At 42.9% G+C, this 26,750-nt stretch overlaps 2 protein-coding genes across 13 annotated transcripts in view; one reads left to right on the plus strand and one right to left on the minus strand.

The window, feature by feature from the left end:
- Window positions 1-2,627: 2,627 nt before the first annotated feature.
- DPH5 (diphthamide biosynthesis 5) lies at window positions 2,628-25,299 on the minus strand. Of its 8 annotated transcripts, none has more exons than XM_065669556.1 (9): window positions 24,987-25,299; window positions 24,601-24,789; window positions 20,461-20,585; window positions 17,014-17,122; window positions 8,053-8,163; window positions 7,130-7,250; window positions 4,907-4,946; window positions 3,758-3,861; window positions 2,628-2,877 (listed from the first exon to the last, which is right to left on the minus strand). In XM_065669556.1, the coding sequence occupies exons 2-9, from the start codon at window positions 24,733-24,735 to the stop codon at window positions 2,654-2,656; spliced, it is 969 nt and encodes a 322-aa protein (XP_065525628.1). In that variant the 5' UTR covers window positions 24,736-24,789; window positions 24,987-25,299; the 3' UTR covers window positions 2,628-2,653. The 8 variants fall into 8 exon arrangements, with proteins under 8 accessions (XP_065525628.1, XP_065525629.1, XP_065525631.1 ...); XM_065669557.1 differs by having other exon boundaries at window positions 24,978-25,283; XM_065669559.1 differs by having other exon boundaries at window positions 24,983-25,062.
- LOC136009601 (uncharacterized oxidoreductase ZK1290.5-like) overlaps window positions 25,057-26,750 on the plus strand; it is a 50,528-nt gene continuing 48,834 nt past the window's right edge. For 2 of the 5 annotated variants that reach the window (XM_065669574.1, XM_065669573.1), the window contains exon 1: window positions 25,061-25,170. In XM_065669574.1, the coding sequence (XP_065525646.1) occupies window positions 25,098-25,170 (73 nt within the window). In that variant the 5' untranslated portion in view covers window positions 25,061-25,097. Of the gene's footprint in view, window positions 25,171-26,750 lie in introns of all 5 variants that reach the window. The other 3 variants (XM_065669576.1, XM_065669575.1, XM_065669572.1) reach the window with 3 other exon arrangements.

Raw genomic sequence — 26,750 nt, forward strand, 5'->3', positions numbered from 1 at the left:
TTTACATAAAAGTGGAAACTGCTGCTACTAATAAAATGGACCTTCGTGACTCTTAACATTCTTGATGTTTATTCTGAAGAAGTGAAGCTGGGTTCCAAAGTGAAAGAAGGAGAGAGTTGCTCTTTAAAGTGAACCTGGTTTGGGAATAAAAACAAGGTACAAGAAGGGAAGGAAGCTGCTACTGAGCTGCAGTTTTCCACCCATTCCACCCCCTGCATGAGTGAACTGTGAAGTTCATGGCCTGTCTCTCATAGTGTGGGTTGCAGCTGCAGGAAGAACCTTCATACTTCCATAACATGCAAATCCGAATCGCAAGACCTTTAAATACTGGTTCAGAGCAGCAGCTTCAGTTACTAATTGAGCCCTGTCCTGTTTGCCCCAGCAGCCATCAGGCTGCTGCGTGCTGGGATTCTTGATTATCCCACCCCTTGTAAGTGTGTGTGAGAATAAGCATAAAGGGATTTTCTCTTTTTTCTTCAATAATTCATTGCTCTGATCCCTAATCCTGGCTCCGTGGTTAATTCCTCCTTTACTCTCCCATGAAAATCCCTATCGGCAACTTGCCGAGGTTCCCTTTTGGATTCCTCCTGTTCTGGCTTTGTTGCAGTGACCGTCCCTGTAGGGACTTCACTGGCCAGAGACTGCTCTAATGTGAAAAGATAACAGTTGTCACGTGCCAGGCATAGCAGAAGCCCATGTCCCACTGTGTGCAAATCCTGGCTCATCTGCTTGTCTGTCTCAGCCACAAAAGGTTCCAGCCTTGTGGCAATTTGGTGGAAATAATGTGTAAAAGGAGTGGTGGATTTTACTTCTGTGTGTGCTGAAGTCTTCCCTGTGTATCCTGGGATCTTGTGCCAGAGTTGCATGAATTGCTGCAGTATTCTGGCTGAAGTGTGAAATACTGTGGATGAGGAAAGGGCCAAAGTAATTCCTGGTAGCATTCAGCATAGTGCTTGCCTTTAAATTACAGGAATTACTCTTAGCAGTGAGCTTAAATTGACTAGTACAGTATATCCAAACATCTGTAAAGAAACCTTAATGACAACACAAGGCAGCTTACTATAATTCTGAGGACTTACATATGGTTTTCTCCTGGGATGCTCATGTTAGTAGCTTGGCCATGACTTGTCCCAAGTGCAGTAGTAGCAATTTGTAATGTAATCTTTTGTACTTGAGTCCAGTCTAGGCAAAATGTTCAATATTCTACATTGCTGAAGAGCTCTGGGATCCAATTTTTTTCCAATAAACCTTCAGTTTAAAAACAAAAGCACTCATACAGGTCTGCTTTGTTCTGCACATACTGTGAAGAGCAGCGAAAGGGCAACCAACAGCAGGCTGACCGGAAAAAGAATTCTTGCAGTCTGACTGTGTGAGTCCAGAACTCCATAAATGGTACCATGAACACAGCAAGAAATCCACTTAAGTTGCAGCCTTCTCAAACAAGAAATTCTGTGCGGCTTCTCCCTGTTTCACCAACATCCAAAGGGTGAGTTCTGCTTTTTCTTGGTTTAGACATGAAGAACATTCTCACTTGTCTCTAGTCACTATCCCAAGTGTAAAGGTGAGTACAGCCCTAACAGGTTTTGCACACTAATGGTTTCTGTTGGTGGGAGAATTACTGAGTTTCTGCAAAACTGAAAGCAAGCACCTGGAATGCACTTGCACCAGTGTATGCAGTAGGCTTGGTGAATGCACCACAGCAAAAGTGATGCCAGACAGATACCTGCTACTCTTCAGTTCTTTACTTCATAGAATCATAGAATAGTTAGGGTTGGAAAGGACCTCTAGGTCATCTAGTTCCACCCCCCCTGCCATAGGCAGGGACACCTCACACTAAACCATGTGACACCCAAGGCTCTGTCTAACCTGGCCTTGAACACCTCCAGGGATGGAGCATTCACAACTTCCCTGGGCAACCCATTCCAGTGCCTCACCACCCTCACATTAAAGAATTTCTTCCTTATATCCAATCTAAACTTCCCCTGTTTAACCTATTACCCCTTGTCCTGTAACTACAGTCCCTGACAAAGAGTCCCTCCCCAGCATCCCTATAGGCCCCCTTCAGGTACTGGAAGGCTGCTATGAGGTCTCCACTCAGCCTTCTCTTCTCCAGGCTGAACAGCCCCAACTTCCTCAGCCTGTCTTCATACGGGAGGTGCTCCAGTCCCCTGATCATCCTCGTGGCCCTCCTCTGGACTTGTTCCAGCAGTTCCATGTCCTTTTTATGTTGAGGACACCAGAACTGCACACAGTACTCCAGGTGAGGTCTCACAAGAGCAGAGTAGAGGGGCAGGATCACCTCCATCGACCTGCTGGTCACACTCCTTTTGATGCAGCCCAGGATACAGTTGGTTTTCTGGGCTTGCACTTCTTGCCATGGTCATCAGCCTCAGACTGATGCAAATGTCAATGAACTGAAGTGGACAAAGGTTTTAAGGTTTCCTGTGTTAAGTGTCAATGTGTTAGAAGCTCATACCAGCAGGTGCAACTTGCACTTTGTAGCCTCTGGTAAATGCATGTCTATGTTCCTGCAGTGTTGTCTTCTGAAGCAACAATCTAACTGCACTTGGGCAAGCTCTAATTGGGCACAAGGATAACTTTATGCTGTCATGAAATTAAAGAAGGAATAAAAATGTAAATGCCTTGTTTTTATTTAAGTGGTCCTTTGACACGCATGCTGTTCAAAACTGGAACCAGCTACAGGAAAAAGCTGAAGCATTTCTAATTCCAGAGGATGCAGAGTGCCTGTAACAATCAAGGAATGCAGTGGACCACCTAGTTCTACTGTGGACATCTGCTCTAGTGTGCCTGAAGCAATCTTCTGATCCGGAGCACCCACACGTGCGAGGCCAACACAGATTGTGTTTTCAGTGATTGCTGGAAGAAAGAAGATTAAATGCTTCATTTACTGACCAATGGGCCTAACATAAAGGAAAAAGTATTCAAAATGCTTGAACCTTTAACGCTGTTTTCTTAAACCTCCATTTCATAAATCACCAGAGGGGCCTAGAAAGAAGTCTGTTCTTCAAAGAAAATAAAGCTGTATCTTAGGGATGTTTATAAGCAAGAAGGGGAAGAGAGCAGAAGTAGAACAGGAAATTCATTCAGGAATTGTGTTCACTTTGAGGAAACTGCTGTTCCTGATTCATTCTATGTGAAGGACAAAATGAAAGGATTTTCATTTTAACAGCATTTAAGGAATAAACTTCTAAAAGGAGGAATGCAGAATTTTTCTGTGACACAACAGTCATCTTTACGGCTGCTGTGATTTCACCCTTGGCCTTAATAAACACTGTTCACTGTTCATGCTTGACCAGTGTTAAGAACTCAAGGTCAGAATCCCAGTTCTGCATTGCAGGGTTAACATGGGTTCGTGCTGGTGCTCATGTAGTGCAGAGTGTGACTGGTCTGAATAAAACATAGCACTGATTTTTTATGATGCTCAAATGCTCTAAAATGCTCAGAATCCTTCTGCAACTCTAACGTATCAAAGAGCTCACAGTTAAAGATGGGTAGAACCAGGGTCACCAGGCTGAGGCATGGACTAAACCTCCAGGAGCTTGTTCATCCCTGCTGAACTACGCTATGTCCAGGGTCTACCAAATCCATCTCAGGACCAGGATTTAAGGTTGCCCAATTCTACCGCGGAGCAAGAGCAATGCAAAGATGAAGAGGAAAGGAACAGGGTTTGGAGGCTCATCGCTAAGTGTGACTTGCGAGGCATAAGTAGCAGGTAGAAACAATGCAGCAGCAGCACCTGATTCTTCTCCTTGGAGCCTCCTGTTTTGAATAATGGCAAGAAGCTGTTCTGCAGCTTGATTCACACTCATGTAGCGTGGTGGCTCATAAATCTTCCTTCCTCTGCAGAGAAAGAAAAGTAGAGCAATTTCACATAAAACCCACTTCATCATCCCCAGTGTTCTTACAGTTTATTTCAAGAAACCTCTAGACCAGCGAATGAACCTTACCTAGGCCCAGGCTCTCAGGCTGGGCCTTTCAGACAAGAGGCATTTGTAAAAGACAGGAGGAGACTTCTGTACTCTTACACCTATGAAACAGGAGAGCCTCCAGCTGGCAAATGATGTGAGCAAATTCAGCTGCTGGAAGCAATCTGCAGGTTTTGCAGCTGCTCCTGAAGGATGGATTAGACTTCAAGTCAAGGGCAAAGTACTGGTTTTCTGTCAAATGCCCTGTAGACGTTTGTCTGATTACAGACTAGGAATACATTCTTACATGAAATGCTGCTTTCTTTGCCAACTGTGGCTTCAGTCAAACAGCCTTCATTTTGAAATTCCAGAATAAACAAACCTCAATGATACTGTGAGACTTCACAGATGTTAATTTAGAGCAGAGTTACAGCATGTGCATAAAGTAACCGTTTGTATTCGCCACTGTCAAAACAGAAGATTGCAGAGAGGTGATTAAGATGTGGCAAGAGCTCTCTTGAATACAGTTACATGAATTTGAGAGCATTTTCTATACATTGCTTATTTAGCTGTTTAAAAAGGGTGCTATGTATTCAATGTCTCACACTGTCACTAGCAAGTGTGAAGAAGAATGCATTCCAAACAGTGTTTCAGCTATTAATCTATTTGAGAAAGAACAGTGAAGTAACACTTCATTTGGCAAGCTTAATCCGTTCTGACTTCATGTTTCTCACAGAAACAGCTCAAAAGATGATGCTTTGCTGCAGCTTCATTCAGTAACTGTAAATAAAGCCAGGTCCTATTGCACTGAGCAGGAAAGTTCCACTCCTTGCAAGAAACAAGACTGTGGCCACTAAGAAGGACAACAGAAGGGCAGGTAAGGGCAGTATTGGACAAAGAACCTCTGTTCCTTTATAAATACACTGTTTTCTATACATCTTACAAATGTGTTTCTATACATTTTCAGAAAGGTGACTCACTTCATTAGATTCTCCAGAGACTGCTCCTTCACTTTAATATCTGTAGAACAAAACAGGTGTTAAAACACAGGTCCCCTACAAACTCCTCACTTAGTTTTTCTGTGTAGGTAAAGCTTAATTAAATGAGCAGATACTATAAACTTTATAATAGTGTTTTAGTTATTACAGGAGCAAAGAAAATGGATTAAACATTCTGCTGTTTCAGATGTTAATTAATCACAAAGTACTGGGATTTTGTGCATGTAATTTTACCCCAAAATAGGGAGAGTTTCACAGATCTCACAGACAAATAACTTCAAAGTATTCAAATAGCAGGCTACAGGATAGCAAAATGGTGAAGCACACCATGGTACTGGAGCTACTTGTAAATGCTGAGTACATTGTGATCACAAAAGATAGAACAGGATGACCGATCAACAGCAATTACATCAGTGCCATGCAGGAACCTGACTTTCGTTAGCACTTCCTGTCCCCATGAACACTCAGAACAAGCTTCTGTTATGGGAAGAAAAAAAGGATTTGGGCAAAAATAAAACAGAGAAAGGGCCAGGTTAGACTCTGCACATCTGCAACTGTGTGAAACTCTTAACTGACCACAGCCTGTCCAAGACACAATCAAACATCTGTATTCAAATGCCCCCAAAGACTATCACAGTAAAAGCTGGATACATTTTTCACCTTCATTTTAAAGAAAAGTATTGTTTAAGTTGTACAATCAACTCCTAACTCATATGGATGCTGAAGAAAGGGGGGTAAAAACAGTTTACCAAACTGTTTATGTGACTGTCAAGTCACTTGGAATTCCAAAGCTTATCAGCACTTCCCTTTTTATGTGCTTCTCTAGTCTAGTTGGACAAGCAATAAATACATGGGCCCAAATGACCACGTAGCATTAAGGGAACAATTTGTTTGCAAATTGGTAGTTTCCAGATACGAGCTACAATCAGATGCAGGTACCACAACTGCCCATGACATGGGACATGGATTATAATGCAATTTTATCAGTTCAAACTTTTACTCTCCCACTACTGTATAAAAAAAGATACAGAGGGACATCACAGAAATTATTATATCAAATATCTACAGAATACTTTGGTTTACCATATTAAAGTTGTTAGAGTCCTCGTTTAAACACTAGTCATCCAAAAAGTCATTTGTCAAGAAAAAAGTCATCCTTCTTTAAAACAAATTGCCAGAATTCTGATTTTTTGCCAATTTTAGCAACTTTGATGGCATTGGGAAATCTGGTGTGGAGTGATGCTTGCACACTGGTTTCCTGCTCAGGATCCTCCAGTTACTACAGTCTGGTTTTACTTAAAATACTAATTTATTTAGCACTGAGAGATCCCAGCTGTGTCTAAAAGATGCTACAAAAGGTATAGAATTGTACATATATAAATATGCAAGTGCCTTATAGTTCATATGCAGGCAGTTCCATGATCAGTGTTCAAGGCCAGGTTGGACAGAGCCTTAGGCAACATTGTCTAGTGTGAGCTGTCCCTGCCCATGGCAGGGGGTTGGAACTGGATGGTCTGAAGGTCCTTTCCAACTCAAACCAGTCTGGCACTCCATGATCTTTCAGGAGCTACCCAGATTAGCAGTTATTCAGAAAGTGGCTTTGAGCTGAGAATTGCTGGGCAGGCTGAAGATCAGGCAGCACCATGGAAGAGCCTGGTGCCAGTGGTCAGTATTCAGGTTCCAGCTCCACGACTGGCAAGGATGCTTTACAGCACTGAAGCTTCTCCCAAAACATCCTTAGATAAAAGAATTCAGGAAAAAGATTATCACCTTACACAACACAAATGTGATTAAATGTGCAGTTTAGCTCCCCAGAAAGTCAGATGTGCTGAGCTCTAACCTAATGAAGTTCAATAAGAGAGAGCTGCTAGGCACTGCAATCTGACTTGGATCCTGAGCTAGATCTAGCTTAAAATCAGTCATCTTTAGAGCAAATCTGGGCCTCCTGCTCCTATGTGACTTCTAAAAAGGCTTTGTTTCTTAGGGATTTTTTGACAAGGAATGAACAAATTCCTGACCACTGCAGCACGAACAATGGCTGACCTAAGGATACATACATCAGTGTTCCAAGTTTTGGCATGTTTTCAAACATACATGTTAGCTGAGAAGATTTGTTTAATCCCAGACTTCATCTCATGCCTATCACTCCTGTCTCTGGATGCTGTGGGAGATGGTAGCTAAGGAACCCTTGGAGCTGCTGCTTACCAAGTAAGCACAAGGTGTGCATTCCATTCTGCCTGTTCTTCTCAATCTTGTCAAAAAAGCTTTCTGGCTTCCATGTATCTGTCCAGAAAACTATGGAAACAGTCTCTCCAAAACTGTACAACTGCAAAACAAAGCAAAAGCAGTAACACACACAGTAAGAGTATACAACAAAATGAGATAAAAACCATGAACTGGCGACACTGAAAAGTCCTGAACCTAGTTAAGTTTCATAGCACAGTACTCTCCTGTAAGATGCTCAGGCTTGCCCTTTCACAGACACACAGCAAAACATAGCACTAAAAATAGTGCACCTTTAGAAAAAGCTGCCTATCTCTTGGCTAGTTTTAGTGCATTCCTTTGCATTCCCTCCTTTCTTTGTAACAACATCTGTAATTAGTGAACTGGGTTTTCTTCTTCCTAACAGAGATGTGCTGTTGTTCTTTTACTCTCCAAACAGTAAAGCATGTTAAAGAACAGCTAATGAACCACCTGTGAAGTTGTTACCTATCTCTGCCTTCACCTTTGCAATGTGTGTGAACTAACTTTCAATTTACCGTCTATTCTTTATTCATTCTGAAGTCCTCCTAAAGGCAAAAACTTTGTAAGATTAGCACCAAAATTCTTATCATTTCTTACCTTGGCTAAGGCTAGATAACGTCTAATAAAGCCATAATACTGATATCCTACTGATACAGTTGTATTAAACCAGCACTTTCCTGCAGGTGAAAGCTGTATCATGAAAAAGAAGCTACAGTCTGAAGAGTGCACATGGAGATCTGAAGACAGGGACAGATCATGCATGAAGGAGAGGTACAATATTTTTCATGCATATCAGGTAAGAAGAATATTGCTAGCAGATTCTGTGTCAAACATACTGATTTTATTCTCAGTCTTAACACTATTTATTTCTGTAAATCCCTAACCTCAGTGAAAACATCTGAAGCAACAGTCTTGCCAATCATTTTCAGTGATGCAGAAGCCAGTGTCATATGTAACCTAAGGCAGCATTTGGCTTGGAAGCTTCTGTAACCAACCTGTAAAAGGGCAAAACCATGTATCAGTTTTGGTGAATTCAGCTCTGGAAGGGGGCAAGCTCAGACTGATTGTACAGCTGGCCAGTATTCTGTCTGCTCAAGCAATAGTCTCATCTCCCCACTTGCTCTGTAAACCAGGCAGGAAAAACTGCTCCTCCCAGCCTGCTACAGGAAACACTGTGTGTGCCCTGAGCAGAAACAGGACTCTATAGAAGCTACTCTGACAGCTCTGTCCCACCTGGGAGTTCCCCTTTACACACTTTCCTGCAGTACTAGGTTGTGGTTTTAACTCTTTCACGCTGGTAGAGCAGAATTTGAATCAAAGCAGAAACATGTTTGTTTTCAAGGGCCCAAAAGCTCTCATTTGAACCATTCATGCTGAGAGGAACAGTGTTTATTTAAAGGTTCCTAGAATATTACTGAAAACATTTCCTCTTTTAAACATTTCATTCTAGCACAAGGACAAGAACACACAGCGTACATTTCACAACCTAAACGTTCTTCCAGTAAACTAAATAGAGGTTGGACAAAATGAATTGTCACGATGTAACCTGTTAACTATTTCAAGGCTGTGTCTCGAAGAATAACCAAGCTACGTTCTGTCGGGTTTTCAGGTGGCTACCTAGAACTCTTCCCATTTTGTTCCACAGCTGAAGAAAAAGCTATTTAACAAGATGCGTCTCCTTCACCCCTTCATTGTTACAGCATCTGGGAGAAAGTTAGCAGTTTTATCTCATTGGCAGTACACCTGCAGTAACCAGCAAGTGCTGAAACATCCAGTACCAACCTCATTACCACCTGAAAGCCACCACAGTCCTCTCCCCAGAGCAGCAGCCCTCATCCAGTACAGAAAGTGGCCTGAATTATGCTTGAATCTTACCCCAGTCCCTCTGGCATTCTGTTAACCTGAAGGAGGGTGACTTCCACCTCTGGCTTTTAGCAAAGAAAAGGATGTACAGAAACGGGTAAAATGTTATTATCTGGTAAGCAGTCTGCTAGGAATCAGATCTTTTCAAGTGTTCTGCGACATATTAAAAACAAGTTGTGCATTCAGCTTTATATCCTCCAGCACTTGTTCTCATTGTTATTTTTCTCTTTTCCATTGATCATTACAGAGATTCTCCATCATCTTTGCCAACAAGAAGTTAAGCAAGTTATCCTTTTTGTGCAAGCACTGCCAATCAGATTCACTGAATCTGTCCTTTGTTCACCAGGTTTCACATTAAGAATGAACTTTGAATGTCAAAAAGAATAAACCATTTTTGTCAGAAATTGCCTGCCCATTCAGTAGAAATAATTTCAAAGTATCTTCATGAAGTATTGAGATCACAGAAAACTGTACTTACAGTCTCACACCAATACACTTGTTTTCTCAGCACCTGAACAGCACAGGCACAGAAGTGGCTTCTACACCAACAAGAGGGCACAGGACATGCTTTACTAACCTCCTAGAAACGCCTTTGCAACTTACTTACATTAACTTCAGATTAGATTTCCTAGCATTATTGCATACATATTTTTATTTTAAATTAAGGAGGGGAAGACGCTTCTTTGAACTTTCTGGTAAACCAGCGATCTACAAATGCTGTGGAAGTGAAGCAATAAAAGGATGCCCCTGTTGCGCTTGACTACCTGTAACCAGTTACCTTACAAGCAGTCCTACAGACACAACAAGTATTTCTTTCTCATCCAGCATTTGACCACTGCAGACACGTGACATTTATGGAAACACAGGCACTGCTCCCCAACCAGAGCAAGCCTGCATTAAAGAAGCAACACATAACTGTATCAGAACTTGCATTTTGAACTCTCTCCCTGTACCTCATGCAGATTCACTTTGTTGTTCAGTTTCCTGTGCTGTGTTCTAATTTCTACCTCTTGAAATCTAGTACAAAGTATCAGACTTTCAAGAAAAGCCTTGCTGCAGAGAGGGAAGTGAGTACCCAAAACTCCACTATAAGGATTCAGCAGTCACAGGGGACAGCAGGTCCACTAGAACCAGAATCCACTGAAAGCAAAAATGATTCTTTCCACCAACCATATAAGATTCAATAGGGCCCCAAAATTACAGAAATTATGCTTGTCACTGGACTAAAATTGTGACAATTTGTTAGCCAAGGTGTATTACAGCACACTGAGGATTAACGTCATGATCTGAGATTGAGTTTAATAAGCCAGTGAAGAGCTCTGTGTATCTTCAGTGAAAGGATCATGCTGTATGGTTGCTGGCAAAGCTTTAAAGAGAGGCAACAGCAAATGCAGTTTCTGTGTGCTGCGCTCTACATGAAGCAGCTGGGCTTTAGGAGTGGACAAGATGTGCTCTGTACAAGCTAAAACATCTCAAGCATCACACTTGCACTAATCATCACATTTGTTCGAGTGCTTCCATTCTGCTCGGGCACAAAAGAGCTGGAATTTCAAAGGGGGCTCAGTGAAATGCTTGGGCAGACGTTCCATGCTCTCAGCTTGGAAACCTCCTTACCTTCTGCTCAGTGCTCAAAACCTTCACGGAAACATTTCAAAAGGTCATTTTGAAAGACCTCAGTCTTTGGAAATACTCCTCCCCAACCCCCCCCCAGGTAGTAATTGGCTTCCACAAAGCTTTGTACACTTCAGTTTTGCAATGCAGGAGCTGAAGGCAGGAAGGGAGGCCAGGCCTCTCCACACGGAGGCAATGCTCTGCCTGCTCACCAAATACTGCAGAAAGCTGTTCTTCGACTCACACTTTCATCACCTCTGAACATTCTCTAACATCCTGTTCTATTTACACACATACTATGAAAGTCTGACAGATTTTGGTCCTGAGGTGCCTGTTTTCAGTTTTCAGTTAATGATATTTCATATTCTACTTGTTTATATATGCAGAATCAATTGAGAGGCCAGAATCACCTATGAAAGAGAAAGAGCTGTCCCATGATCTCTGTTTGGAAAGCCTGGAAATTTCACTGAAACTACTCAACAACTTTGTTAATGGCCAGTCTGAACGACAACAGACACCTGAAGCTGTCCAGATCAACAGTTTTCACTTAAAATAGCCACTTAGCCACTTCTTTTGTGGCTAATCACCACAAAAATATAGGCTGTAAAAAGAAGGAACAAGCTGAGACTAAATAGGGAAATTAAAAAAGGAAGATGTCCCATCCCCTCTAGAAAGTACTAAAGCAAGCAGCAGAGAAGATGCAAGATAGTAGTAAAAGGGTCAGTAAGGCAACAGCTGCAGAGAAACCAAGAAGTAAACATTTCAAAACACAGACATTTATTTTTACAGCATCTTTCCCAGAATTATTGCTGTATCAGCTGCAATGGTGACAAAGCAATTCTTCACTTCCAAGCCTACCGCCTTTCCTAACATTTCAAACAGCTTCAGAGCTAGATATATGTCAGAAGAAGAAGGTAAGAAGGAGTCTTGTTGTGACACTTTGCGGACCTGGCACTTGCATACACATGCAATACCTGCAGACTCTGTAGACTGAACCCCTCCTGGGCTGCTGTGTTGAGATGGTCCCAGGTTACACCACAGACAGGTCTCACAGGACTGCACAGCCTGACCACATCCCACTGACAGACGCCACCAGGTTTTTTCTCCTGAGGCTGCTCCTCAACGGAATTTGGGGACCAGAGAGCACCCTGCATTATCCCAGGTTATTTCCTGATCAATATCAGTGAACATATACAGAAAAGCTAAGACATGTTGCGTTTATCCTTGTCATAAGTTTTGACATCATGCTGCGCAACATCCATCCACATAAAAAGGAACCTAATAACCCAGATTTTTCCCCTTGCCTTCTGTAATGAGTTAACAACCCTCCAGACCATATACATCAGATTAAAGTGCTCCTATTGTTTTTTATATTATATATTGTTGACAGAGAACAGCTTAGGAAGTTGGACAATCATCAACAAAGAAGTACCAAGAATCAGTCAAGCTTCATTTTCACTTGTAATTGGTCATATGAAACAACCACAAGTTTAGCTCTAGCCCTTTACCACTATCTCACTTAGAACCACAAACCTTTAGTAACTTTTAATGCCACTCATGAGAACCTTCACATGAAGTTCAAAGTCTTTACCGTTCACACACAAGGGGCTCTGACTCACTTTTGTACTGCAAGCCAACAGGTTGGCTCAGCTGTTCAAAAACCTCCAGTCCCCTTAGTACATGCCAGAGAGAAAGGAACTGTGAAGAGAAGAATGTCTGGCTGAGGGAAGCCCACTCCACATGATTACAGTCTTCAGGAGGCAGCTGAGACAAATCACATAAAAGCAGCTGAAGGGAAGAACCCATTTTTCTCTTGGCTGCCTCCTGTATCAGCACTTAGGAAACAGCCACTCCACAAGTAGAACAAAATTCAGCTGTCAAAGACTCAGAAACTCCAAACAAAGTTGAACAGGTCAGGATTTTCCCTCCAAGGTAATGTCACCTTATCTTTAATAACCTCCGAAGACTCTTCCCAGCAATGTCAAACAATGATTCCTTCCCACTCTGGTCATTTGGATTACTAATCTGAAAGAGTTCTCTAAATGGAGAAAAAAGAATTATTCTGATCAAATGAATATTTCTGGGTCATGTTTCCTGGTGACAAATGGCACTGAGTTGTACAGCAATTGTGAGTAATAAAGTAGTATGACCAGTACTGATTTAACCTTTAAATGGGTTGAGAAACAACTTCTAAAAGGCTCAGAAGCTGCTAGTAAGTGAGAAAACCAACCAATGATGGGAAACTGTTTGTTTTAACTGGTGCTGAATAAAAAACATTTTGCACAGAGCCCCTCCCATCACAGCAAAGAGTATTTTTGAAGATGAGGGCACAGAGAGAGGGTGGAACTCAAAGGTTCCGCTCCTGCAGCTGCTACAGGTTTTCTATTTGACTGTGAGCTCAGTGAGTAATGATAACATCCTTCAACTTCCTAACCTGTAAGTAATAGTTTTCTACTTGCCGCTGCAAATGTACTCACCTGTTCAGTAAACACTCAAAACCCCCACAGTGAGCACTGCTTTCATATTTCTGTGATCAGCTAGTAGTGAAAAGACAAAACTATTTCCTAACTGTAAATCTTACAAGAATGAGCTGGCCTCCAAACACAAAAAAAATTGAGCTGAGTTACTGACAGACACAAGGGGACACACAGATGTTTGTTCTGAAGCTATTCAGGTGGAAAGTGGGTATGTCTCAAAAGAGAGGCAGGTCTCTGCCATGACATGGGGTAGGTACCCTACCAAAATAGAAAGTAAATGCTTTCAAAACTAGCAACACCACTCTCCCAGAAATGAGTGGCTCCTTTTAGTCTTTTGTCTCATCCTATGGCTTGCCTCTAGCTTTGCACTTTAGTTCTCTATCACCTTTTCTTACAGTAATGCCATTATCTCAAGCCATTTTAAGTTGCGTTGTTCACACAGGTCAGTGTGATGCACAGTCTTTCTCACATGTCTTGACCTCCCTCAAAGATGCATTACCAGAACTGGGTCAGAGAGAATTCAGTCCTGAGAGCACCACTCTGGTGACCTTCCCAAAGTAACCCAGATTAGGAAGGAAGGCAAAACGTGTAAATTTGAGATTTGGAGTTTTCTGCCTCTTCATTCTAGGGGTAAAAGCCTCAGCGATCAGCCCTATTCTGAAGGACTGAGCGTGGGTACACATATTGCTGTGGAAGTAGGGCTGGGCTCTCCCTTTATTCTCAGTTTGCAATGCTGAATCCTAGTTGAATAGCAATGTGTTGTTCACAAGGTAGCTGAGTAGTGATAGTAACTATAGTTAACTGTAATAAACTACAGTTTACTATAGTAAAATACTAAGCTCTCCAAAGCTCTGGAACCACAGTGTACCTGCTGGTGAGGAAAGCTGAACTGTCTTGCTAGTTACCACCCACTAGAAGTGCTCTCTGAGGATGTCTGTCCTCTGTCCTTGACTTCCATGGCAGTATGCACAAACTGCATGAATTTCTTCACTGGTGGTTGTTCCCTACTACAACAGGAGTCAGAGTGATCAACATACCTACAATTCAGATACCAATCAAGAGAGGTGAACCTGCAGAGGACATGTTAAGAGGTGCTCATGCACAGGCACTTTTCCTGGCTTCTCCTACCATTCCAGCCATATTTGATTTTGAGGGTAATTATGTTCTTCAGCCTGACACAGTGAAAGTACAGCAAGAACAGCCTAAAAGAAAGAGCCACAGCAAGTCATAGAGCCTTATGCCCAGTCACACTAATACTTTGCTAAGTTATACTATCCTCTGCTTTCCATAACTGCAGCTCATGGCATCAACCTGTGAGAGCTTCCTAGAAGAGTTTAATTTTCAAAGTTAAAACACTTGCTTTTTGTACTAATACACTCTTCACCTGTGCAGCCTTCCAAGCTGAGTCTGTCAAATGGGCAAGACAGTAAAAAAAAAGTATTTGAAAACAGATTTTCACCCTTCTTTACAATTTGACAAGAAATAGATCTAGAAAGGTGACAAACCATCACTAACGACTCCGGTAACTCACTGCTGTTCAGGAAAACTGCACAACTACCAGAATGTTGTTGGCTGCACAGAAATGTTGCTCTGATGACAAAAGACATGTTCTTTTGTGAACAGACTGGGCACTGGGCTGTAGCTGCATTTTACTGAGGCCTAATCAGCAGCTACAGCTCACTACACACGTGGCTTTCACAACGTATAAAGGTGTTTCCTGTTTTTCTCCAGTGAGAAAGAAAGAGGTTTTGTATTACAATCAGATTAACACAAGAAAAAAAGCCCAGCCTTTTCTGTGGTGAAGCAAAAGAGGAATCCCTGCTATACTTGACAGCAAGTTTGCAATTTAAACCACAGTAGCTCCAAAACTAAACTGATGGCAGGAGATAGCAATGAATGTAAAGACTGCTGAAAGAACTTAAGAACTTCCCCCACAGCTCTAATTAAATCACAGGCTGCTTTTTAATAAGATACCCCTCACTTGCTGTTTATGCCTGTAAGAAGCAATGAAGAGTTAAACATCCAGCTGGCTATAGTCTGTCTGGTAACACAATATGATCACCATTTCCTAAAATGCTTTATACAACAACAGGAATGTTGACTTATGGGAAAGCAGCCCCTCCCAAGCCAGAATGGAAAAGGGGACCAATGCCAGAGTGAATAACATCACGTTTCCTTCACGGACTGTTCTCTTCAGCATGGGACAAGGAAATAGTAAGCTAACCTCCAAAACTGCATATGTGAGAATCCTTATAGACTGTTTGCAATAGATTCCCAGCTAGTTTTCTGCTCTTTTTGTTTTTTAATTCACTTCAGAGTTCTGTACTCCTCTTTCCTATGCCTAGCTGGAGTTGTGAGGGAAGCAGATTTTCAGAAACCCTACTAACCTGTTCTCATTGTGTCTTTCTTCCTAATGGATGTAAAAGAACAGTAAAAAGATAGCAGGCAGAAACTACTTGTCAGCAGCTTGACAGCACAAGTAAACTTTGCACCATCTTGAAGCCAAAAGTGGAAAGGGTAAGCCCCAGCCCCAAGACCCATGTTACCCACCCCAGTAAGCACAGTCATGTAGCAGCTGCCATCTGTCTGCTGTGCATGTAGATTTTAGACACCAAGGAGCCTATTTCCTTCCTAAAAGATAATTTTACCCAAGTCTCACAGCAACAGGCAGGTATCACTAAAGAAGTGCTCACAGAAAGAATGATAAATAATGTGAATCCTGTGCTGCACTCCCTTCAGCATTAGCAGTCACAGCTCAGAAGTGTCAAGGCAGTGTTGCTGCTCTGCCAGATCACACAGGGCTCTCCCATTTCTAAACCATTCAAATGTGAGCAAAGCCAGAGATAACACCCAACTTACTGCAACAGACTTTCTACTGCTGGGCAGCACTGCGATAAGGAGATTGTCACTGTAAACTTGAAGGTGTTGGTTGTTCGTTGAAATTAAAGAGAATGGTATTCTTTTATGTTAAGCTAGGAAGGAATATTTCCTCCTTCAGTGATGAAAACCTATTATTCAAAGCCTCAGCTCTTGTCTGTGGTACACCTACGTTCCTGCGCTTGCCTTCAGTTTTGGTGAAGTGGGAGCTTGGTTTAGTGGTTCCATACACAGGGAATCATTCTGAACCTTGAGAGGGCAGGTTCTATGTTAAAATAATGAATGAAAACAAAAGGGGAAGCTTCAAATAATTTATAAGTTATAATACATACACTGCCATACTGTTATTCACGTGGGAAGAGGAATAATGGACCTATATATGTGTAAAAGGAAATAGTTTGACGTATTTTCTTGGGGAACACCAGATCTTTTCTACTTTGGCCATTCAAGAAGTACAAAACCTATCACTTGTTCTTCTAGTCCCTGGGTAGGCAAACCTCTCCTGTCTCAACAGATGGGCATAAAAAGTGAAGACAGATCAACCTGGGAGAGAATGAATGCATCATATAGAAGATTTTGGAATCAGTTATGATCTGAGTTGAGCACACAGGCTTGGGCACATATTCCTTTCATGACAAGACCAGTGTATCTCTCAACAGGATAACAACCTAACTTAAAACCAAACTTATCAGGTGACCATCAGTAGTAGAAAGCCAACAAGAGCAAAGCTTCATCTGTAAAATAACTTAGATGTCAAAGTCTCCTGGGGCAGAGGGAAGTTAGAGAGCAGAGCAGAACAGAAGTGTTACTATTCATTTACACATGCACTCATCGAAAGGGACTTCTGCTGATGTGCAGCACACTGAAAAGGAAGTGTTAACAAATTCTGACAACAGAAGTGTACAGTTCCTACAGATCTTCAAGCTTCAGATTGCAACATGCATTGCCACAACAGCAGAAGGGCTCACCAGTTTTCAGTTTAGCACTTGTGGAATAGCATATCTGTAAAAATGTTACCTGTAAACCACAGCAGCCCACTGCATTCATTATTGAAGCGTTATGAATGACCTTGTATGGAATCCCCAGTTTTACTGCACGTAGTACTAAATCACTGTGTGTCGTGGCCCTGTGTTAGGAAAATGAAGGAGTTAAAGACTGAAAAGATGAAGTGATCAAGCGTTACTAGCATTATAGTTTGTTTTGAAAGTAAAATTAAACCCTTCACAACCAGGGCAATGCAGAGGTGCCAAAAGGGCAACAATAACATGACTAATTGTAATTGGAAAGTAAAAGCTCTAGTAAGGCTTCCATATGTCATCTTCCTAGCTGAAAATACAGGTGTCTTCAATATGTTATGGTTCTTTGCAGATTTCTGGCATCATTAAGACTCTTAACATCAATACAATTGTTACTTTTTAAAGTAGCTTTGGCAAGCACTTGAAAAGGAAAAGTTCCATTTACGCTTTGTCTTCTGCAGGTGTCTGCTGGACATCTGTTGAACCGTAAAGGTCAACTCTATTTGGCATAGACTTCAGCACAAGTCCAATATTTCCATACTCGGGGTAGAGCCAGGCCTTCTCCCATCTGCACCAGTGCATCCCAGGAAAGCAACACACTCAAGCAGAGCTTTGAACTCAGGTAAACTGCGCTCAGTACTTAGACATCCTTAGCCTAAATCGACTTTTATGACATTTAAGCCAAATTACTCAAATTACAGATGCAAGTTCAAATGCTCAAGTTTTTCTGTAACAATTAAGAAACTTCTAATTAAGCTTAGAACTGAGCTAAACTTGGCTCCAGGTCTAATGCCTAATAAACACCTTGCAGTGACTGCTGCAAGAATTCCTGGGCTTGTAGTTAATGCAATTGGGATTAGAGTTCTTATAAGACTGTAAATATGAATTCAGCACATCTTTGAACTCAACGGTGTTTACTTATGTACCTTGCTTGAATGTATGCTTACATACATGCTAGGCACTCCATTTTCCATGTGATATATTGAAATGCACGTGGCTAAATTTATCAAACCTAAAAGTGACCTTAGCCATCTCATTGCCAGGATGTACTACAGACTTCTGTGTGGCCATTACAAAGAAGGATGCAAAGAAAGAAATCAGAATAGATAAATGGGAAGACTGCTTTCACCCTGACCTCATTCAGTTACCCTAACAGAATTCCCCTGATTTTCAGTCTGATAAATTTTGACACTGCATGTCTGACTACCACCAATCAGATCAGGTGCTTCAGACTGGAACACAAATGTGGCAGCAGCTAGAAGGCTGTAAAGATCAACCACAGAATCACAGAATGGTTTGGGTTGGAAGGGACCTTAGAGCTCATCCAGTTCCAACCCCTGCCACGGGCAGGGACACCTTCCACCAGGTTGCTCCAAGCCCTGTCCAACTTGGCCTTGAAATCACTTAAAACAGAATTTCACTGAAGGAAAAACTGAAAGAATCAGAATTTGGGAAACTGGAAACCGTGATACACACAGGCTTCCAGGCACAGAAGAATGCAGTAAAGTGATCTAAAACAACTTTGGTTAGTAAACAAACTGACTGAGTTCCTGACTTCTAGAAACAAACTTAGTTTAGGAATGCCTGCTCTGAGAAGAGGGGACTAGTTTTAGAGTCTTGTATTATTCCCTTCACACACAGAGGACAAGGGACACTGGAGGATTTTGTGGTTATGCTAATGCTGACCAAGGGATCAGATGGCTTTATTGACTGAAATTTGCTCCAGCCAGTATATTCTCCCAATAGATCTGTCCATAATGATGGCAGCTGAAAGCAGCAGTGCCCTTGTGAGTACTTGGCTAGTACCACGAAAGGCTTCAAGGAGTCAGCTCTCTGCAACCAGAGCTTTACTAGGATTTTCTGTCACCAATACAGACTTTAAGTGTTATGGATAGTAATAATATGAATGTCAGCACTAGGCTAGATGAAGGTGCGCTTGCCTGAATGCTACTAAACTTGTCAGGTTTCTGCTAGCACATCCATAACTGTTACCACATATACAGAGTGAACAACAGTAAGAACAATGGCAGGGGTACAGCTTGTTTTATCACATCAACTATTGACCACCAAAACCTGAGCTTTCCTAAGACTAAACACTCTTCTGACCTGCAAACATACTCAAAACTCTATGATCAGCTGCAGTCACATGGCTTCTATCCTCCTCCCATGTGGCTTCTCTTAGGACAGAAACATTCAGTACTCTTTCCTAGTAACCTCATGAACCCCTAAATCCTTAGGGCTCTGTGAGGGCACAGGAGTTCTAGCTGCAATACTAAGAACATAAACATTTAGACAGAAGCAACTAATTTAAAAAAGGGTAGTTTTTCACAATGATGTAGTATATTAGTCAGAACTGAAGGACTTTGACACTGAAACTAATGATATGAGGCAGATCAAAATACTGCTTATAAGCAGCCATTTCATTTCAGTACATGTGGGTTGTTTTTTCCATCTTGTGTACTTAGTCGCTGGATCACAGTACAAAGGTACAGGTAATGTGGCTCTACACTTCACGTGAATCCTAGTTTTCAAGTTAACGTGTTGAAAGTATAATTAATATTCCTGAAATACAGCATCATCTGCCCGTAAGTACTAGTTTAATGTCATATTCTCTTGCCAATTCCTTCAACCTGCATTTACATAAATTACCTGCTTTTGACAGATGTGCACACTGCTCCTCTTTCATAAACTCTACTTTTTCACTCACAAATGGGCTGCTCAGTGATTTGATTTTTCTTGTGCCCCTTAACACTGTGGTATAAAACTTGAATCACCAGCTGGAGTCTAAAAGCTCTTCTGTATAGCTTGACATTTATAGATTGATGATGCCTGACTGCAAAGACAGAAGGAGATCCTTCTGGTGATAGAAAATGACTCTACTTTTCAGCAGGAATAAAAAGTGGAAACAAAAGGCTTAATAAACCAAAGGGAGAAGACATATTGAACAACCTACGTGATTTTAAAAACTAGCATATATCAAAGCAGCAGCACTGTACAACCAACAATCAGTATTCATTCTAAAGCAACTGAGCGTGAAAGCCACATTTTATGAGTACAAAGAGCAACTAAAAGAATAGTCTCTCAAAACAAGAGCATATTTCTTCTTTATCTGATATCCTAGAATTTCTTGTGTTAGTACATAAATCAAGGAACAAAAATATTCTCTATAGAAGCTAGCACGAAAAATTAAGTAAGTGACTGCTGAGGGAAAGAATCATACATCCTGGAGGGTCCCCATTCCTATCCATAAGGAATATCTGGGCAAGGAAACTCCAAAGCAATATAAAGTGTAGAAAATTGCATATATATTTTTAAGGCAATAAAACGTGCTTCTGGTCTGAAAATCAGCTTCTTCATGAGCAATTACAGTTATGCAGTATGGCTCCTTCCTATTGAAAAAAGAGAATGACCAAGCTACAGCAATATTTCAAATGTTGCTTTGTCTTACCCAAAGGGATCACCAACTACAAGAAATGCGACATCACAAACATCAGCGTCTTTTAAAATGTTATCTGCCTCTTGTTCCACTGTTTCTCGGTCAGCCAAAATCAATTCTTTTCCATAAAACTCTTCCTAGAAATTGAAATTAATAAGAAACAGCAAAATTAGACACTTAGGAACACAGCCAATAAACACTGGAAAGGCCAACTTTATTATTCTCCCTGGCAGTCTGACCCATGTCTTAAGAGAAACCTTCCTCCCCTTGCAAGAACACCTGAGCTTCCCATAAAGTAGCTCCAAAACTGCCCAGAATTAGTCAAGCTTGTTATTCTGATACTGACTTGGGGTTTTATGCCTTTTGTGTCAGTTGAGGAGCTGCTCCAAATGTAGCTCAATGACATCTTCATACCAAATGTACCTGGGTGGACTCAATTTAACTGGTCATCCTACTGCAAAGCATCCTCTCTCACAAGACTGAGTCTAAGTGCTTAGGTTAATTTTAACACTGACATCAAACCAGAGGCAAATACGACATTAGCTATACCACAACATAGGTGGTTTTGATTATCCCTAGTACATTGTAGCTAACCACATCTAAGGAGTGATTTCGTATTAGTTTTTCATCTTCAGTTCTCTGGAAGAAATACTTTACCATGCATATAAGTAAACATGTATTTGATCACGTCCTTTGCTTTTCTTCAGCAGCTCAGTAATTATTGTGTCTTTTTGTATGTTTTTAATGCCTTTATTTCCAGAATCAACCTCACATGTGTAATAAAACCTCAGTTAGTTTTAGAACATGTTACCTGAACATGTATGTCTTTAAATTATGTACCACTATACATTTCACATGCTCTTTACATGATTAGATAAAGGGTACAGGGTACAGACCAAAAAAGGTGGTTTTGTTCTAAATAGCATTCAGGAAACTTGAGTGGTATTACAAATATTAACAAATTGGTAAAGTCTCCTGTGACTTCAGTGATAGCTTCATCTTTGCTCACAAAGAATAATGAATTGACAAGAGAACCATCATAACTGTAGAGAAGCAGAGCAGTGCTTCCATGAAAAAATCCATCCCATACCGAGTACTAGATATGGGACTGTTACTGGGTTTGGTTCCCCTTTCTAAAGATAACTTCCATGTAATTTTTGCATGTTTCTCTACCTGTGTCAAAAATAGAATCTATTTACATGCTTTGAGACTACTCTACAATGCAAATCAAAGCACATTCATTACAGAATATATAAAAAGCACTCTCCTGACAAAAAATAAGATGCAGACCCACTGGGAGGTCACGGGCTCCAAACAGTTCTTCCACCAAACTAAGGTCTGATTTAGATGGTCAACATCCAACAGCCTTTAATATATGTTTCAGGACAACAAGATAAACTAGGCAAGTCATGTCATTGGAATTTCGAGATCTGGTTTTAAAAGCATCGACACAGGAAGATTTCTAGAAAATCCCTGCACAAAAGAATCTGTTCTTTATCTCTTGAGAGCTTTCCCATAACTTTTCATGGTACTTAAGAGAGGCTGACCTTCAGATTACTAAACCATCCAGCATTGTCACTCGTATGGAAACTGGGTTTCGTAGTTAATTCCTACATTCCTTCTTGGGCAGTTTCAGGTTAAGATGGCATCTTTTACTTTGTTTTTATTGATCACTTTTCCCAATTACCTCATCTTTGGGACCTCAAGGTTTCCAAAAGACTTAATAAAAACCAAACCAAACAACCCCCCAAAAATAACCACACCAAAAATACCCAGAATTTTTCTATTATTCGATGTTTTATTTTCAGCTAGCTAGGAATCCATTTTTTAATGGCAGATGCAGATTTTGCAAAGTAAAAATATCCAAATGCAATTTTCCAACTATCCAACAACAAAAAACCATTTTGTTTTGAATGGATTAATTTCAATTCAGATTGCTTCAGTGTACTGAAAAAAAACCCAAACCCAAGCCCAAAATAGGGAGTAATCTTCATTTCAAAATACAGCAGATAGGCCAGAGATGGCCACAAACATTCTAGCCTAGGCTTGTGTCTGAAAACCACATCATGCTGACTACAAGTACAAGCTAAATTCTCACATGCCATATGCACATACATGTACATGGGCAGAGAAGTGATTCAGAGCAGCCCTGTGAAGGACTTGGGGGGGCTGGTTGATGGGAAACTGAACAGGAGCTGCTTCAGTGTGCGCTTGAGACAAGAAACCACCTGTGTGCTGGGCTGCATCAACAGAAGCGTGAGCAGCAGTCAAGGGAGGGGATCCTGCCCCTCTGCTCTGCTCTTGTGAGACCTCACCTGGAATATTGTGTGCAGTTCCAGTATCCTGAACATAAGGACATGGAGCTGCTGGAGCAAGTCCAAAGGAGGCCATGAAGATGATCAGGGGCTGAAGCACCTCCTGTATGAAGACAGGCTGAGAACATTGGGGCTGTTCAGCCTGGAGAACAGAAGCTGCGTGGAGGCCTCAGAGCAGCTCCCAGTGTCTGAAGGGGGCTACAAGGATGCTGGAGAGGGACTCTTCATCAGGGACTGTAGTGACAGGACAAGGGGTGACGGGTTCAAACCGAAACAGGGGAAGTTCAGGTTAGATCTAAAGCAAAAGCTCTTCCCTGTGAGGGTGCTGAGGCGCTGACACAGGGTGTCCAGAGAAGCTGTGGCTACCCCATCCCTGGCAGTGTTCAAGCCCAGGTGGGAAGGGGCCTGGAACAACCTGCTCTAGTGTGAGGCAGTTCCAGGATTAGTGTTCAAGGTCAGGTTGGACAGAGCCTTAGGCAACTTGCTCTAGTGTGAGGTTTCCTTGACTATGGCAGGGGGCTGGAACTGGATGATCTCAAGATCCTTTCCAACCCAAACCATTGTGTGATTCTATGATTCTGCTATGGCTATACAGCATCCAAGACCCAGGCAGCATCTCTGTATAGCACCACATAGATTTTGGAGGGAAGATCTGTGTTCTGTGAGTAGACAAGCTCTTTTTTGGGTATTATTTCAACATTAAACTGTACCTTTCCATTCCCAGTGAAGCCCTCAGAGTTATAATTTGTACATGTTTACTACTGTTTTCTTCCATAAGGTGTGTTTGCTAATACAAATTTTATCTCCATGCTGTTCAACAGCATATCTCTGACTGAACAGTGTGTGTTCTCTAAGTCTCAAAATGGTGAGACAGCTTGGCCCACCAGGAAACATGGACATGTGAGACAGTCAGATTATTGTGCTCAGCAGGCATGCCATACTACCTCAGGCTGAATCAAGAAATTCAAGGCTCCAGACCATGTATTTTTCTGATATGTCTTTTGATTTATTCATTTTTAAACAGATCAGACCTTTTTCTAACCAATTTCACTCAGATCTCCATATATTGTTAGAATTTGAGATGAAAACTAGCATCAACACCTGTAGGAAGGAAAGTTTTCTTTCCATTCCAGTCTTCTCACAAGGTAGCAAAACAATTTCTCCTATAAAAATACAGACTCACAAAATCACTAGGGTTAGAAGGGCTGTCGAGATCACCCAGTCCAACCCCTGCCAAGGCAGGGCCACCCAGAGCAGGGCACACAGGAAAGTGTCCAGGCGTGTTTGGGAAGTCTCCAGAAAGAGAGACTCCACAGTCTTGGCAGCCTGTGCCAAGGCCCTGACACCCTCAACAGAAAGTTCTTCCTCATGTTTGTGTTCCAGTTTATTGCTCCTCGTCCTGTCGCTGGGCACCACTGGGAAAAGCCTGGCCCCATCCTCCTGGTACCTGCCTTTAAGCTATTGATCTGCATTAATGAGATCCCCTCTCAGGCTGCTCTTCTCTAGGCTAACCAGGCCCAGCTCCACACCCCTGGGCATCCTTGTGGCCTGGACTCTCCGGTAGCTCCTTGTCTCTCTAATACTGAGGAGCCCAGCACTGGACACAGCGCTCCAGATGTGGCCTCACCAGGGTCAGCAGAGGAGGGGATCACCTCCCTGACCTTCTGCCGCACTCCTTCCAATGCACCCCAGGATACTACTGGCAGCACGTGAAGGTCACGTACATACCTTCTTGGAGATCACACCCCACCAGCTTCTCCTGCTGATGTTACTGACCTACAACCCTCCTTGGCAGGAGAGGCGCTAGGCCCTGTGGGCCAGCAGCGGCCAGACCTACCAGTGCTTCCTTGCCCACCGTGAGGATGGACGTGTAGGCCTCCAGGTACACCCTGCGGCACTGCCTCACCACCTCCAGCCCCTTCACCGTGATGTCCTTGGCATCTCCCAAGCCCAGCCCGACCAGGTACAGCATGCTTCGGGAGGTCGCTACAGCCGCCGGGCCTAGGGTCGCCGTCAACAGCACCACCTGTCACGGGAGGGAAACAGGTATCAGCCCCACCACGCCACAGAGAGCTCCCTGCGCGTCTCCCCGCGCCTGCCACCCGCCTCTCGGCAGCAGGGCAGGCCCACCCCACCTCACACACAGCCCTGGGTGCGCCCGCCCCTACTCGTACGGCCACTACACACACACAGCCCCGATCCCATCGCCCGCACCCCACCGGCCTGCCTCCCGCCGGCGTCCAGAAACCACGGTCCCGTCACGCTTTGCGGTACTTTGCGACGCTCTGAGACCGCAGGGGTTGCCGGGAGTTGTATTCCTCGCGGCGGGGAAGCATGGCTGCGGCGGAGCTGAGCTGCCCCGTGCTGCCGCTCGCCAGCGGCTGCAGCATCCCGGTGCTGGGGCTCGGTAAGTGCCTCATTGTGAGATAGTGAGGTCACGGCGAGGCCTGCCCCGGGCCGGCTCGTCCGGGCGTGACGCGAGGAGTCTGGGCTGGAGCCCCGAGTTGAGGCAGGCCTTGCTCCCCTCCCTGGGGGAATGCTTGTGTTCCTGTTTAGCGGGACCTTGTGGGGCGTCTCCTGCTGCCCTGCAGCAAGAGAAGGTGGAGGACGGGTGTTTTTCCGTTGAGGAGTACAAATCATAGAATCACAGAATCATAAAATCAAGTAGATTGCAAAAGATCACGAGTCCAACCGTTCCCCAGCCCTGCCAAGGCCACCACTGACCCATGAGGCCTCGTCTCCACGGTGTGTGCACACTTGCAGGGACGGTGACTTCAGCCCTGCCCTGGGCAGCCTGTTCCAGTGCCTGAGCACCCTCTGGGGAGGGAATTGTTCCTCAGCTCCATCTAAACCTGCCCTGGTGCAGCTTGAGGCCGCTTTCTCTTGTTCCTTGGGAGCAGAGCCCAGCCCCTCCTGGCTCCATCCTCCTGTCAGGCAGTTGTAGGGAGCGATAAGGTCCCCCCTGAGCCTTCTCTGCTCCACACTGAGACCCCCAGGTCCCTCAGCCGTTCCCCATCACACTTGTGCCCCAGGCCCTGCACCAGCTCCATTGCCCTTGTCTGGCCCCGCTCCAGCACCTCAGTGCCTCTCTTGTAGTGAGGGGCCCAGAGCTGAACACAGGATTCGAGGTGCGGCCTCACCTTCCACTTCCCCCAAGGTGTTGCTTTGTGGTTTGGGTTTTTTTCTCACCGGGCTTGGTAGCAGACTTTTATTTAAAGCAGACTTTCAAGCTGTGATTCGTCTTACTGGAATGTTTTCTCTTTTTGGCCAGCTGCATCTGCTGTAGTTAAAAGCCTGTGTAGGAATCTCAGCCTTGGGAGAGTTGGAAGGTGTGTGTCTTGTAGTTGTGTATGTTGAATTGACATGCTGTTAAACGCTGGCAGAATCTGGGTGAGGGAGATGGAGGTGTTTTGGTTTTTCTTTTGAAAGCCATATTTTGGTAACATGATACTGAAGTTTAACAAACGCAGGGTTTTGGTTGTTGCTCATACAAATATGCATGACTTTGAGGAGGAAAAAAGTCTGCCTGAAAATGCAAAAATGTGAAGGGGCATTAATTTTGTTATAATTCCCATTTCATTTTTTTATCAGTTGGGCAGTGAGAAGTTCTGCAATAGAGCTGGTTAAACTCTTAGAGAATTTATTTTCTAAAATGTGGAGAAAATGAAAATTCTTTTAAGACAATGTCAGTTGTTTGAGTTAATGATAGTAGTGGTAGATCAGGAAAGCTGCTGCATTCAGTCCTGGCAAAAGGAGGCTACAGACTAAGCAGGATACAGTCCTACAATGAGTGCTCAGGCATGAAAATGTCTGTGAAATTTGAAGGAACTTTTTTCTCCCTTTGTTTTTGATTTACATGGTAAACTAAGCATTTATTTTCCCTCAGCCCTTTGAGAAAAGGGGAATCTGAACTCTAGATCGTACAAACCCAAGACTGGCTTGCAGAGAAATACTCTCTTTAGTTGTACATAGGAATATTGGGTTTAT

The sequence above is a fragment of the Lathamus discolor genome, chromosome 3, assembly GCF_037157495.1.
Source record: "Lathamus discolor isolate bLatDis1 chromosome 3, bLatDis1.hap1, whole genome shotgun sequence".
NCBI classification, from domain to species: Eukaryota; Metazoa; Chordata; class Aves; order Psittaciformes; family Psittacidae; genus Lathamus; species Lathamus discolor.

Coding starts and splice junctions, on each gene's coding strand:
- DPH5 (XM_065669556.1), bottom strand. CDS start 24,735: ATGCTGTACCTGGTCGGGCTGGGCTTGGGAGATGCCAAGGACATCACG. Junction 8,164..17,013: donor TGGGCTGCTGTGGTTTACAG/GTAACATTTTTA, acceptor GCCCTTTTACAG/GTTGGTTACAGAAGCTTCCA. Junction 4,947..7,129: donor GCACACCTTGTGCTTACTTG/GTAAGCAGCAGC, acceptor TTTGTTCTACAG/ATATTAAAGTGAAGGAGCAG.